Below are 16384 nucleotides of genomic sequence, written 5' to 3' on the forward strand. Positions count from 1 at the left end.
GCATGAAGAGTTCCGTGTATATTCTTTTGAGAGTAATACAGACTTTTCTCGTATTTAGGCTCGCCAATTACTTTCTTTCATACTAAATTAAAAAACGTGTCTGTCTGTTTGTTAACTACCCCTAAGCGGGTAAGCCTCGATTTATTTGCGTCCGCGCGAATGATCGGTTTGGCCGCTACACCACAAGATCTCAAGGAAATTGTATGAATATCAGTGCAGGCTGCAGCAGACTCGTAGTCGCTGCTAATACCACAGAATAGATAATAGTATACCGAGTTGGCTCCAGTTTTGTTACACAATATAATATTGTAATTTGTTATTTCTTTCTGTATTTTCGCTTGCTGTTTATTATTGTTTTGTGTTATCAAAATCAACTTATTCTTAAAATAGCGGCGCGATGTGGCTATATTAATCGATTATAATTATTATCATTGGAGTTTTTCTAAGTTGTATTTACGCAGAGCCGCGAACAATCAGTAGATCATAAGACTGGACTTGCCTTGAAAAGCCACGGCATGTACAGGCAAGATATAGTAGATAAGGAAAAGGAAGCTGTCGGATGTAATCCTATGCTACAAGTTACTATTTATGCAGGCCACTAGCGACCTTCGAGGCCCGTGGTTGCTATGTTGTAATATGACCTGCATCGTGTAGGTCAGGGATAAAATAAAAAAAATAAAAAAAAAAAAAAAAGGTCAGGGATAAAATGGGTTCCATGGATGATTCCGTACAGTAGCACAGAATACATAATATTAGACAGTAGCTATAACCCCTCACCAGCGGCATGCAAAATGACCGATTTGCCGTGTCTGTGGCACCCTGAGCGGGTTTTGCCACAGGCAGAGGTTTCTACACGACCAGCAACACTAAAACAGCAATTTCATGTTCCTTGGTCTTGCGGAAGCCCTCATAAGGATCTGAATCATTTTTTTATTAAATTTTTTACCTAGAAATAGTACTTTTGTAATAAATTTGTCGGTAATAATGTTATTAATTACAGCTGGTATAATTACTGAGGTAAGGTACCTCTATCTGTTCAATAGATTTTGGGTCATATTTTAATAATAAACCACTACTTAGCGAGCTAAGAGTATTTATTTATAATACTATAATACTATTAACAAAAATAATATCACACAAGTCATGACTCTCATACAATTATTTTAAATAATCAATGTTTTTAGTACAGAACAAAAATGGGTGCACCCGTAACGTGGTTCGCCACAGCTGAGGGGTAACATATTCCTTCTCTAACGAGAACTCAAACGACGCTTGCTAGCTGTCTTGCTCTATATAAACGCGTTTCAATATGATAAACAAAGACAAAAGTAGTTTTATCGCTGTTTGCACACTTTAACACATCGGCCCAGAAAGGGTTGCGCCACATACGTTGACTTTTTACATGCGATCCAGTTAGGTACTCCAAAATTACTGAACGCTAGGTAAGAGTAACTAAGCTATAACTCAAAATAACCAGACGGGCATTTTTTTTTAATGAAATAAGGGGGCAAACGAGCAAACGGGTCACCTGATGGAAAACAACGTCGCCTATGGACACTCGCAGCATCAGAAGAGCTGCGTTGTCGGCTTTTTAAGACCGGAATAGGGTAATAGGGGAGGGTAGGGATGGGAAGGGAAGGGAATAGGGGAGGGTAGGGAAGGGAATAGGGTAGGGGATTGGGCCTCCGGTAAACTCGCTCACTCGGCGAAACACAGCGCAAGCGCTGTTTCACGCCGGTTTTCTGCGAGAACGTGGTATTTCTCCGGTCGAGCCGGCCCATTCGTGCCGAACATCTTGTCATTTTTAGGGTTCCGTAGCCAATGGTAAATAATCGGCCAAGTGCGAGCCGGACTCGCACACGAAGGGTTCCGTACCATAATATAGAGCAAAATTAGGCCAAAAATTGTGTTTTTGTATGGGAGCCCCCCTTTATTTTTTTTTTATTTTATTTTAATATTATTATTAAATATTAAAGTACACATATAACTAAGGACTTTGAGAAAAATTCAAATACCTACCTGTTGCTTATAGAGCAAAAAACGCCAAAAAATCACGTTTGTAATTTGTTTTATGGGAGCCCCCCCTAAATATTAATTTTATTTTATTTTTACTATTTGTTGTTATAGCGGCAAACAGGTATACACAATCTGTAAAATTTTCAACTGTCCAGCTATTACCGTTCTTGAGTTACAGCCTGGAGACAGACAGACATATTTTTACCCTTTGGGTACGGAACCCTAAAAATGATTATAGATTCGTTATGTCTGTCTGTATTTTTCGCGTCTTCTTGTCAGGCGCGGTCCGAAGGTTTACAGGGGACATGAACCCCCCAAAATCTAAGGTCAAATAGAAAAATCTCAATATCTTGCCAAATAATAAAAATAAATTTCTAGTTATCCTATAAAAAGCGATAAAATTTTTTGTGTGACCCCCTCCAAAACTTCAGGCTGCGACCGCGCCTGCTTCTTGTACAAAATAGAATGACGCAGAAACTGTTAATTATCCCGCAATTTCCTGTGGAACGTGATCTAGTCTAAATTTCTATGTCAGCTTTAAAGTGGTTATCAAAATCTGTTCAGTAATTTGGGAGTTCTTTCGAGTACTTAGCGTTGGTACGCTTTGCATGTGGTCAAATCATTGCTGGTGTTAATTTCAGTGTCAGCTGTTTCATCCATGTCCTATACAATGTCTACCTGCCAAAACATCCTTCTACAGGGCCAGCGTTAGCCCTACCAGTGCCCTGGGCAAGATTCCTTCGGCATCCCCAACTTCGATTCAATTACATACGAAAAAAATCGGCCAGGCGCCCTTTTATATGGCATGCAGCGCCCCAGTGTCGCCCCTCCTTAACGCCGCTACTGTCCTTCTATTGTCTGTAGGATATTCTTACTTTTATTTTTATTTTAGACGGATTTCCGAATGGCATTTAACACTAGAAAGACCGGAGCGGTCAAATGACCGCATTTTCGTTTTTAATTTGCGATATTTTTGTTACCGTTGCGTGAAATTCGTTTTCCTCTCGTGACATTTAATAATTTGCGATTGTTTAAATTGTGATAACGTGTTTTTAATGATTGCGTAATAATTATAAGTTTTAAATAACAACCTACCTAGAAAGACCGCAGCGGTCAATTGACCGCTTGAATACAATTTCTAAAGAAAGTGGGTTTTTCTTGCAAGTTTTATTTTTCTTTCAAATGTTTTATTATCATTATGTTTTGTTTGTGTATTGTATTTGAAATTTGATTTAAAATTTATAAAAAACTCGACTGAAATAGACTTGTCAATGACTCATAGGACAAAAGTTGAATAAATACTTTTATTTACATAAATGGTCTAAAATTTTACATTTTTATATGTAAAAATAATGGTAATATATTTAAAAATATAGTATGTGCCCAAATAAAACCTTTTGCCGTGCCTGTTTTGATATTGTAACGTATTTCAAGTTTTTTGCCTAATGAAACCCTGTGTTTTGAAAATTATTAACGTAACTACAAAAATCTGTCAATTTTCATAGTATTGTTGCCTGAGTTGACCTAACACAGCCAGGGTTTATTAGCAGTTCGAATTTCAATAAAATATTTATGCTGAGTTATTTTATTTTTTGTTGTACCTACACAAACGAAGCAAATAATAAACTAAAGGTTGCGAATTGTAGTTTTATGAAAATATGATAAAAATTGTTATATTTATGCTAATTTTAAGTATATTTCATTTCTAAAGCATATTTTTTGTGCTTTTTTAGCTTTAGTGATAAAAGATTTTTATATTGGGACCAAAAATACGACACGAAAAAATAATAGTTTTGTCCTCCAATAGGGTATTTTTATCAAGATGTTCATGGCTTCTAGACGTGAATTACTGTACATAAGTGATAAGAGTAACTTTACCATTATATTGCTAAAATGAGAAAATATAAAATCTAAAAAAAAAACTGTGTTTTATGCTCAAATACAGGAACAGAACCAATAAATTTTGTGGAGTCATTATAATGTCATTATATCAGTAGCAGGTCTATAAAATGCTTTTTAAAATAATTTTCTTGAATATTTGTTCTATAATTTAATTTACTTACATTTATAAATAATTACATGATCAATAAAATGCAAAAACAAAATAGTAAGACACACAAAAAATTTAAAAACATATGATGGGTCATTTGACCGCTCTTGGTCTTTCTAGGAAGTTCAGAATTCCGGTCTTTCTAGTGTTAAGCCAAAGGATTTTAAAGTCTTACAAATCCCCAACCTTTTGTCCTTCAGTGTCTTTATCTAACTACTTTAATATGACGCCTGCAACTCCGTTGCGCCAAAATTAGTTTATCGCGTGAATTCGCGTGGGAACCGTACATTTTTCTGAGGTAAAAAGATCCTATGTCCTTTCCTAAGACTCAAAGTATCTTCATACCAAAAGCAAAATCGGTTCAGTGCTTTAAGCGTGAACAGGTTACAGACAGACAGATTGACACACTTTCGCATTATTTTATAACTAATAATATTAATAATATATGTTGCGGAGCCCAAGAAGTTTCGGATAAAAAATCGTAACAAGAAATCATTAGAAACAGAATTTCGTAATATTTTACATAATAATTGTGTATCTAGCGAAGTAACAATTATAATAATTGTTTAGTTTTCAATTGCATTGTTTTATTGGTTTGTAATGACTCTTTACAGTACTGATAATGTAATTAATTGTTGTGAGAATGATTGTAAGTTTTAATATTGCTAATTATTACGTGTGGGCATCTTTCGTGGTAGGTACTCTCTACTAATTGCTTTCGATGATTTTGACACCGGAGCCATCGAAAATCTACTCGAAAATGCACTCGAATTTGACATAAAAGCAGCATATTTTCATAATTTAGCTAATCGTCAGAATGCATTACATGTTCATGGGCGTACTCAGGATTCCAAGTGTGTATTTGCATACCCGGTTATTTCGGATTGGTGTTTACAGACCATACACAAATTTATAAATTTATATTTTAGTATGATATAATGAATGGAATACATAATAACAGAATGTTACTTACAGTTTTATTTGAAGCAAATCCTATTTTAGGATGCGGTTAATTACAAATGCGAAAAACAAGTGCGAAGGCTTTTAGGTAAGGTGACAAACCGACCTTACTACTTTGATAATAAGATTCATATCTATCTAGAGATCATGTGCTCATCTCGTACTTGGTACAGTTCTAACAAAAAGTGGATCTTGTCGATCATTATCTATGTTTTTATTTCGAGGATGAACTCATGTTTATGTCATGAACAGACCTTCATCACTCACAGTTTTTGTGGGATAAAAAATCATGTTTTTTTACGTTACAAGGCGCTATTATATTTATTCCTCTATGGCGCCATCAAGTTGTTACTTGTTTGTTATTTCGATCATATTATCTATTATGCTGTACATAGTTCTGTACATGTATGAGATCCATAAAGCCTCAGCTGTTCTTAAAATTAACACTTCAACACTTTCTTATAAAATGCCGCACTTCACAATTTTTTTGACAAAATCAAAATGAAAATAATTTTTATTCAGAGTATTTTTTTACAAAAATCTTTCCGAACGTCGTAACTAAGGTGCCTACCACCGGTTCGGGAACTAACCCGGCGAGAAGAACCGACGTAAGAATTAGTAAGAAACTCGCACGGGGCCATCTTTTACTAAAAAGTTGGCATCAGCATGCAGCAGATGGCAAAGGATGGCTTTTACTAGAAAGATGACAGATTCCCAATACTTCATCTGTCAAGTTAAGTGTTGGATAACCTATTCGTCACACACAGGCCCTAAATGTAAACATACGATGTAACCGCGATTACTCCAAAACCCTAACCCATTGCTGACGTGCGCACGATTCAAACGCGCTGCAAACTTTTCATTTCAGGCCTGCAACACACCTGCAGCTATTCTGATGTTGCGAGTGTCCATGGGCGACGGTAGTTGCTTTCCGTCAGGTGACCCGTTTGCTCGTTTGCCCCCTTATTTTATTAAAAATCCATAAAAAACATAAGAGCGTTTATTAGTCGCAGTGTCACCAGTTTTTTCGAGAATCTATTAATAATGACTATACTGTCCCGGCAAATGTTGTTTTGCCATAAAATGATTTTCCCCGTTTTCCTGCTTTCTCTTGAAGTTTTTTCTGATTTTTTTTGACCTCACGGAGCCCGAGACCTTTCCAACGAATGCAAAACCGTGGAAATCGGTTCGTGCGGTCTGGAGTTATAGCGTCAGGAAGCAAAACCCGACTTTGTTTTATATTAAGTATATTAATTATTAGATTACTTTTTTGCCAAACTTTACGTAAGCTATTTAGGTGTAACTTAAAAATTTTTTTTTTATTACTGTAGGATAATTAAAAAAAAATGTTCTAATCCTTTAAAACTGAGTCCGTTTAGAACTCGAACATATTATTATACTGGTATTAGGTATGTGGCAACATCCTTTGCGACTTGCAAGTAATCGTAATGGAATTCACCGAAAAAAGACATGCAGAGGATGTTGAGTGGATGCCTAGATATTTAAAATTTAAATTACTAGCTGTGCCCCGCAGTAATTTCGGAAAATAAATTGTGATATTTTCCCGCGGTAAAAAGTAACCTGTGTGTTAATCCAGTTCCAGGGTATCAACACTCCATACCAAATCAGCCGTTTAAACGTGAAGAAGTACAAACTTTCGCCTTTATATTAGGGTGGGTTGCACCAGAGGCGTAGTTAAAGTTATGGTCAAAGTTATGGTTATAGTTAAGGCTATCTTTAACTTAAACCTTAACTTTTACCACAGAATTTGACAGATGACAGCTGGTCCGACAAGGCTTGAAATGAATGTGGGCGGGGGCGCTGCTGGTAAAGGAGAACTGTCAAAAGTGGCGTTTTTGTATGATGACAGCGTTGGTTCATTTTTTCGCCACGTTCATTCAAAGCCTTGTCGAGCTCAAGGTTGTGGTTAAATATGGCGTCCATTTTTGACTTTAATCAAATATTTGACATTTTGCATTGTATTTTTTTTTTATGAAATAAGGGGGCAAACGAGCAAACGGGTCACCTGATGGAAAGCAACTTCCGTCGCCCATGGACACTCGCAGCATCAGAAGAGCCGCAAGTGCGTTGCCGACCTTTTAAGAGGGAATAGGGTAATAGAGGAGGGTAGGTAAGGGAAGGGAATCGTTGAGGGTAGGGAAGGGAATAGGGTAGGGGTTAGGGGATTGGGCCTCCGGTAAACTCACTCACTCGGCGAAACACAGCGCAAGCGCTGTTTCACGCCGGTTTTCTGTGAGAACGTGGTATTTATCCGGTCGAGCCGGCCCATTCGTGCCGAAGCATGGCTCTCCCACGTATATAAGTAGTTAAAGTTACAGTTATAGCTAAAGTAAGTTAGTGCAACCAGGGTGGGTTGCACGAACTTACTTTAGCTACGAATATACATGATTGTGATTACTTTTAAACGCTTATTAATATTTAGATTACTAAAGGAAGTCCTGCAGAGGAAGTCCCGGGAAAAATAATTGTTTAATCGTGTCCATCTGTCAGTTACCTCTTTAGTATTCACTCTTAAACAGCCGAACAACATCTTGAATTCTGAAGATACTTACGAGTCTCGGAAAAGGACTTCTTTATTATGAAAATTCGCGAACGTAGTTACGAGTCGCAAGCTAGTACGAGATTTTAGAATTAACTGTTACACCACTTCCTGATAAGTGCAGAATAGGCTGTCCACCACTTGACAGGTAAAGTATGGAGAATCTGTCAAAAAGCTGTGAATAGCCTTTTTGGCACTATATCAGAAAGTGGTGAAACATGCCCGTAATGTTTTATTTTTGTATTTAACTGTTAAATTAATTAATAATAATAGCTCCCACACCGGTTTCGGTGTCGGTGGCCGGTTTTATTGAAACCAGGCCAGCTACGCAGGACTAATTTTATAGTGCCCAAGTGTGTGCGCAGTACACAAGAGCACTCTCTATTCCTTAATTTCCTTTACTCTCATAACCCAGTGGGACGGACGACCGACACGACTGGCGAGAGATCAGGTGCAGGACCGACTTTTTGCATGCCCATCCGACGCATGGATCATCTTACTTGTCAGACAATCAGGTGATCAGCCTGCATTGTCCTTACCAAACTTGGAAATAATTATTTCCAACGCGGGAATTGAACCCACGACCTCCGAGTCAAGAGCCGCGCTCTTTACCACTAGACCACGGAGGCGATACCACTAGACCACGGAGGCGTTAAATTAATTGACGTAATAATAATAAGTAAATCTATTTTAATTTTTAAATAAAATGTTATCAAAGAGCAATGAACATCATTCCTTCCATCCAGTTCTAGCACGCATGGATGCACATGCGTACAAAAAAGTAGCATTCTCTACAAAAACACACCATAACCCGTTAGTATTATTGTAGGTACTTTAGTTAGACGTTAGTTCATTTTGTAGCCTGTGAAATAACGTTATATTACTTATTTACTACTAGCTATGCCCCGCCATGTTACCCGCGGTTTATTAGGGAAAATAAATTGTGATATTTTTTTCGCAGTAAAAAGATGTAGGCGAATCAAAAGTACACAAATCTCAAACTTCACTGAAATACTAATTTACTCATGGGAAAATTATTCAGTTTGTCTTCCACATATAGGTCTACCAGAATCTGATGGCAAATAGTGAGAAAGCAATTGAGAAAGTAAATTAACTCTAGCAATACTAGGGTAATTGGAATAAAACAATTTGATCCTTTTTAGGGTTCCGTACCCAAAGGGCAAAAATGGGGCCCCTTTTCCTGACTTCGATGTCTGTCCGTCTGTCCGTCCGTCCGTCTGTGTGTCTCCAGGCTGTATCTCAAGAACCGCTATAGCTAGACTTCTTAAATTTTCACAGATTGTGTATTTCTGTTGCCGCTATAATAACAAATACTAAAAAACAAGATAAAATTAATATTTAACGGGGGCTCCCATACAACAAACGTGATTTTTTTTGGCCTTTTTTGCTCGATATCAATAATGGCAACATAGGTAGGCACTTGATATTTTCACATAGGCCTTACATCGAGTCCGACTCGTACTTGACCGATTTTTTATATTTTTCCTTATAGCGGCTGATTCTGTGTGTGAAATTATATAAATTTATCCAATGATCAAGGATATTTTTTGAAAATCTGCTGTAAAATTTGCCATCAGATTCTGGTAGACCTATGATAGCTTAGATTAGGTACATTTCTTTTCAAATGCTGGCTACTCGATATTATGGCCTTTACTTGTGTGATAAACTAAGTATGTAATGTAACATCCGTGCCATACTTTTCTTTACATTTTCCTGAAACACCTAATATAGGTAATTATTTCTGGAAAACTCCGATAAATGTAACATGAATCGGAATTTTTAATACTCACGTAAAGTTTTGCGGTGTGTTCACTTGCGCCTGCGCAGGTATCAATAAAAAGAATAACCACCACATAATATGAAATATTGTCTACAGTCTACACTACACAGTAATAAAATTTTTACTTCGTTAGTACCACATTTTATTTTATTTATTACGATAATTTATAACTGCTTTTATAATTTATAACTTCGAACACAAAACTTTGAAATTCGAATGTTTTTATTTTCTTATTTCACTTTTTATCGGCAACAGATTCGATGTTTATTATGATTTTGAATGTCGAACATTGTTATTGACCGTAATAATTTACAGTTAATGCTCGATAGGTCAGTAGGTATTAAAAAAAAAAGCGGAAACAAGATGGCGTGCGGCGAGATGCGCGCGTACTGACCGTCGCCCGCGCAATGGTCGCCCGCGAATGTGTCAGATGCTGCAAACCTTTTTATTTATTGAAAGTAGAAACAGTTATCGTCCTCATTACTCTTAATTATTTGCGGATATCAATATATTTGTAACCTAATTTTTATATTAACCAATGAAGCAGGTTTAGAGAATGCGTCCAGTTAATAGTAATTAGTAAACATGTTTTAGTAAGACAGGAATTATTATCAGTAGGAATAATCAAAAGACCTTAGGAATCGAGCACAAATCTAGATTCTAAACATTTGAAAGAACGTTAGGTTAGGTTAGGTTAGAAATAATAAAATTTTTATTAAGGTAAAAGCACTAATGGCAGGCGCTTTAAGGAAACATAGAACATTTTAATGTTGTAAAATATATATTTATGAAAATAAAGGATTGATAACTTCTTCCATGTCTTCAGTGACTTTTACAAAATAAAACTATTATAATTATTCGCTGACAAATCAATTAAAAAATATGTTAGAAAAAAACTGTATTCTAAAGTTAATTTAAAATACTAGATGCCTCAAATAAAATAGAGAGACGAACAATCAAACTTATATTACATACTTTTACAAAAATAACGGTCACAATGCGATAAACAAAGTAATTAGGTTCCTACCCCGAATTCAAGCGGAGAAAGAGGCCCCTGGCATCTTCGACAGCCGTTAAATCATAGACATATTATATACTGTATATATTAAGTCTATGCGTTAAATAGCTCCAGATCCTGTCAGTTGTCATCCATCTCGATGACAGTTCCGTCAGCTGACAGCTGTCAACCTGAAGGTTGCCAACAAATATATTATAGGTCTTCTTGTAAACTTAGTCATAACAACAAATAGATGACATCACAGTAAACGAACATCACTAATAGTAGACACCAATATGAACTAATAGTTGACATAGAACATTACATTACATTTAACATTTTTCCTATTATTAGGTCTTTATTTGCCGTTTTTCAAAAGATTTCATTTACTTTATCATAGTAACTACATGCATATAAAATATTATCCACGTTGTCTCCAGATCTTCTTCCATGCTAAAACTAACTTTCCTTTTATTTTTATTTTTCATATATTTTTTCCTAGCAAATTTATTTTCAGTCTTTAGTCTCCGTGCTTCTCTTGCCTTTCCTGTTTTCTTCTTTCTTTTCTCAGCTCTCCTTTTTCTTCTTTTTACTGCTAAAAAACTAAAGCAATCGATTTTTAGATCAGTACAAGGTCTAATAATATGTCCATTTTTAGGTACAGTAGTTCTAATTTGTTAGTTTGTTAATAGAATTATATTTTCAGAGAATAGTGATGATATTTGCAGTAGAATAAACTACAAAATAACTTTAGTATGTATTGCAAAATGATGATATGAGTTCCATGTCATCTATTGTTTTTTTTTACATTTTCAAGAACTAACAGTAGACACCCTTTATATTGTTAGGGAAAATGGATAAAAAATAATAAATAAACATTAATTACTGTAAACAACATGACCATTAATCCAAAGAAATCAATAGAAATTACAAAAAATAAAATAAATGTATTCAAAACTTACGTGCAAAATTTCGCCTTCCTTAACCTCAAATAGGTTAAGGAAGGCGAAATTTTGCTTAGAAATTGCCGAGCCCGTTTTTACCCTTTGGGTGAGGAAACAGGGGAAAATCATTGTTATTATACTATGCAGTATGCTGACACGGACAAAGTCGCGGGCAACAGCTAGTAGAAAATAAATTCTTGCAATATCGTATTGTTTTCTAATGTGTTATATTAATTTATAAAATAAAAATAATGCATTTGAAAAAAAAAATAGCAACAAAGTTATTTTTAGCAACAACAACAACAAGTTTTGGTCCTTGAAAAGTGTCTTACACTACATGATACTAGTTCAGAACAATAATCTACAAATTATATAGAAATATTAGCCATTTGAAAATAAGTAAAGTAAGACTCATTTTAGTCCACTTTGGTTCCTGGTACCTGACCAGGTGTCACACTTAGAGCTACACAAATTCGCAGGTATTCTAAGTACACGAGGCACTACTAATAACCTATGGTTTCGTCCATCAGAGAGTAAGTTATGTCTTATCCTTCTGGGATCCAGGTCTATTATTTCTAACCTAACTACTAGTATTTAATACCAGTAGTTGCATAAATTATGTTTTGTTAAATATAGTATGATTTCAAATATTTAAATAACAAATTAAATCTATTTTAAATGTTTACTGCCCCTGGCCATGTCAATAGGTCGAACATTGACCGAGTAGTGAATAAACATTATTTTGAATTTTGATACAGTTTAATTTTAAAGATGAATGTCAAAGTAACTTATTAAGTGATAAGTTGACTATAATATTATAAACAATAATTATTTACCTAGCTAAAAGAGTTTTTGATAATTGTAATTATTAAAAATGTAAAAAATGTGTTGACTATGATATTTGTATTTTAATTAATTTGTATTGGACTTGTAAAAATAATTATTATGTCAAATATTAGTTCAAGTTAAAATAATTCATACTCACAAATTTTATTCAGATGATGATGATGCGTAATATCAATAATTATATTGGGTTATTTTATTGACAGGTCAATGTTTTTTAACTTTATTAAACATCTTATTATTGTTGACCATTTCAATTTTGCAAAAATAATAAACATTAAGCTTAACGCCATCTATGTTAGCGTTGAAGAACAAAACTGTAAGGGACTCAACCAAGATTTGTTGTCCCCTCATGTTTATATTATAGTGATTCAGTGCGGTTGCTGTAGATGCTGCTTTTATAAAAGTAGGGTTTAGTAGAAATTTCAAGTTACGGTAAGTTGAAATTACTACGAAACACTAAAATTATAATTATAAAGTGAAAAACAAACATGTTATTTGCCAAAAATTTGGTACAGAATTAACATACAAATGAGAAGCCACGAGAAAGTGGCTGAAAGAAACTAAAAAATGACAAAATAATAATTTAAGTTGCAAGTGCGTTACCATTTATTATAGTTACTTAATATGACATTATTTCTTAAAAGGCACCGCACCTGCAACTTTTCTGATGTGTTTCCGACAGTTCCCAATGACCGCCATACTACTGCAAAGGAGATTTTTTTTTTATTTTGTACCACCCTGAAACTTTTTTTTAACAGTTCCCTGTATGATCATAAATAGAAGTCTGATAATGCCATACCATAGTCGTGAATGAGAACAATATTTTTTCAAAATCCTAATATTTCATTCGTAATCATCATCATGATCTTCTACTGTATCACACTCCAAATGCAATTGTAACTCCTTACACAATGTTTCTGACGCGCCATGCCTGTTTCTATTTTTCAGTAAAGTTCGCACCAAAATCTTTTTCTCTTCTCCTTCAGTGACGCCAATAGTTTATTCTTCAATAAATCACAGACAGTCAAAATTGCTCCGCGTAACATCAATTGTTGTTTCATGGCAAGAACGTCTGTAACTGGCGACGAACACAGAGGTTCTCTCCAGCCCTGCGGGCCCTATCGACTAATGAAAACGGTTCCCCGAATGCGGGCCCTGTGGCATGCGTTTCAGAAATCTCTCGCACCCCGCATGCGGGCCCTATCGACCAATGAAAATGAGCCAGAAGTTCTATAATACTTATATTAATTATTATTCTATCGCTTTATACTTATTAGTACGAAGCGTAATTTCTAGAAATGTTCACCAGTATTCTCATTTCTCTCAGGCCATGGTGTCTGAAAAGAGTGTAATTGAGTTAGTTTATACATCGTTACATAAAAAACAACTATTCAAGTTAGACAAAGATAAGCAGAAGTTATATAAAATAACTATTAGCAGTGTAAATAATATCTTCATTAGTAAGGGGTATTATAGGTGCATACGTGCTACGTGGGAGAGCCATGCTTCGGCACAAATGGACCGGCTCGACCGGAGAAATACCACGTTCTCACAGAAAACCGGCGTGAAACAGCGCTTGCGCTGTGTTTCGCCGAGTGAGTGAGTTTACCGGAGGCCCAATCCCCTACCCCATTCCCTTCCCTACCCTCCCCTATTCCCTTCCCTTCCCTACCTTCCCCTACCCTATTCCCTTTTAAAACGCCGGCAACGCACTTGCAAACCTTCTGATGCTGCGAGTGTCCATGGGCGACGGAAGTTGCTTTCCATCAGGTGACCCGTTTGCTCGTTTGCCCCCGTATTTCATTAAAAAAAAAAATACGGGGTGCAGGGATGTGTAATAATAATTAATTTTTATTTCCGGCAACACCATCGCCGGTCAACTCTTGGAGTGTTGCCAGGTGGAGGGATTTAAACTGAATTTTTAACGCTGGCAACATTATTCGGTCGAGTTCGCGCAAATACGCTTAAAATGTAAATGTAAAATTTTATGTCTCGTTGTGTTTTTAAAACAAAGGGCAATCTTTGTTTAATTGACAATTTTTTGTACTTTCCGTACAGCTTGCATAAAATTTTATATGCATAAGCTTCTTTGTTTTTTGCATTTGGTGCATGTTTACGTTAGTGAAAGCGGTTGCATTCAGAACAAAGATAATAATTGGACCATCAAATTAAAATTTACTCTCGCGCTCAGAAATTAAAAAGAAATTGGGAATTTAGTTTAATTGTAACTCACTAAATAAGAAAGAAAATCGATATTGTGCTTTGTCATTAAAACAATCATAATAAAAACAAAGGGGTTTATCATAAATCTCATTATACGTACAAAAAGAAAATATCCTCCTATATTCCTGTAACAGGAATGTTTTTTCCACTATATAAGCTACCTAATATTATGTATAATGTATAATTGTATATATTACTAGATGACGCCCGCAACTCCGTTGCGCCAAGACTCGTTTATTGCGCGGGATCCGTGCATTTTTTCTGGGACAAAAAGTATCCTATGTCCTTTCCCGGGACTCAAAGTATCTCCATGCCAAATTTCAGGCAAATTGGTTCAGCGGTTTGGGCGTGAAGAGGTAACAGACAGACAGACGGACAGACAGACACACACTTTCGCATTTATAATATTAGTATGGATGTCATTTCCCATGGTCTACTTTAGATCTATCTGTGCTAAATAGATCATAATCGGTCTACAACTCGATACAAAATAACCGTTTTTCTTTACAACATTTTTCTTTACAACAATATTCTCTATGCTTAGAACGAACAGGATGTAGATATGTTGATATTAGAAACAACGTTAATATAGATTAAAACGTTTTAAAACCAACAATTTAGTTTAACTTTATAATTCCAGAAACACCCTAAAATCCGAGTAAATTTGATTTAGTTATAAATGTGTTGCGGTGGGAATGGGGTTGCCATCTGTAGAATTGAAAAGTCCCGAATTTTGTGAATTACTAATTATTATATTATTTGCGATTACCTGATTAATTTAGATTTCCTTCGATCGCGGATTTTTGGAAATTCTAATGTATTCCGGTGCTCTTATGGGGCTTGAAATATTAACTCTATTATATTATACTAGGAATTGGGATGCAAGAAGAGAAAATAATAATATTTTGGAATGTGTATGTCTTATCGAATTCACTGTAAAAGTAGCAGCCTTGAAAGATTTTTGTGTTTTTATGGGAAGTGCCCCAACATGATGAATGTACCCCTAAGAAAATTGAAAAATTAACTCGTTCAGCGCTATATTATGTAAGGGAGACATACCCCAAAGTGTTTTCTCTTTTACTATTCTGGAAATTTCAATATTAAACAAAGACGAAAGGTTAGTTTGTATGCAACTACTTTTCACCGTAGAATTTTCTTTTGAACGCAATGCGCGAGCCTATATATAATAACCTGTATAATAATAACCTATATCCTGAATAAAAATTATCACCTCTGCTTACCTAAGCCATAAAAAGGTTTTAAAAGTACAAAAAAGGCTGTTTTATCAACAGTTTCTTGGAGAAAAGTCCGCAAAAATTTTAAAACATGGCAACCCCAGCGAGAGATATAAATGAAGGTGCTTTACTCTTATTAAGTGTGGAGAGGCCTGATAAAACGTCTCCGTAAATGAAGGCTGACCGAAAATACTCGGCGAACATGCTTTGAGCCTCTGTGACCTGTTTCAAAGAAATTTAAAATAATTTAAACAAGCATTTAAGCTTTAAATCCTTATGTTTAATCTGCGCTTTTACCCCTAGACCTTAAGAATCTATTCATACTAGTATCACAGTGTAAATAGATTTTGTAATTATTATAGTGGCTTGGCAATGAGCACTAGAGATATAATCAGCGACTAATTGAATTTATTCGGTACCATCGGCCACATGCGTTACATCTACTAAAACACTTGCCTTCTGTGTAAGTATGAACTCCTCCAAATATGCAGTTTTATATTTATTTTTCTTGTGCTCATTGCCAAGCCACTATAATAATTATAAAATAAAGAAATCTATTGATACATTTACTGAATGTTGACTTAAATTACAAAATAAGTTGAATTCTTGGCTTGAATGTGATCTGAAAACTTTTTACGACAGAAGTATTACATAGCTATGTAATATTTTGCTTGGCTTTTACATTTCATGTTTTTGGTGGGATATTAACTTTATGATCCAGTATAACAATAACTGTGTGTGTCTGTATGCAT

The 16384-nt window shown here is 35.3% G+C and overlaps 1 protein-coding gene and 1 long non-coding RNA gene across 3 annotated transcripts in view; one reads left to right on the forward strand and one right to left on the reverse strand.

The window, feature by feature from the left end:
* Positions 1-9505, reverse strand: part of LOC121737274 (CD109 antigen-like) — a 45627-nt gene extending 36122 nt beyond the window's left edge. For both annotated transcript variants that reach the window (XM_042128897.1, XM_042128898.1), the window contains exon 1: positions 9398-9505. In XM_042128897.1, the coding sequence (XP_041984831.1) occupies positions 9398-9462 (65 nt within the window). In that variant the 5' untranslated portion in view covers positions 9463-9505. The remainder of the gene's footprint in view (positions 1-9397) is intronic.
* Positions 9506-9888: 383 nt separating this feature from the next.
* Positions 9889-16072, forward strand: LOC121737368. Its single transcript, XR_006037135.1, has 3 exons — positions 9889-9901; positions 12509-12512; positions 15977-16072. It is a non-coding gene; the product is annotated as an uncharacterized LOC121737368 (long non-coding RNA).
* Positions 16073-16384: the final 312 nt, after the last annotated feature.

The sequence above is a fragment of the Aricia agestis genome, chromosome 20 (genome assembly GCF_905147365.1).
Source record: "Aricia agestis chromosome 20, ilAriAges1.1, whole genome shotgun sequence".
Lineage (NCBI taxonomy): Eukaryota > Metazoa > Arthropoda > Insecta > Lepidoptera > Lycaenidae > Aricia > Aricia agestis.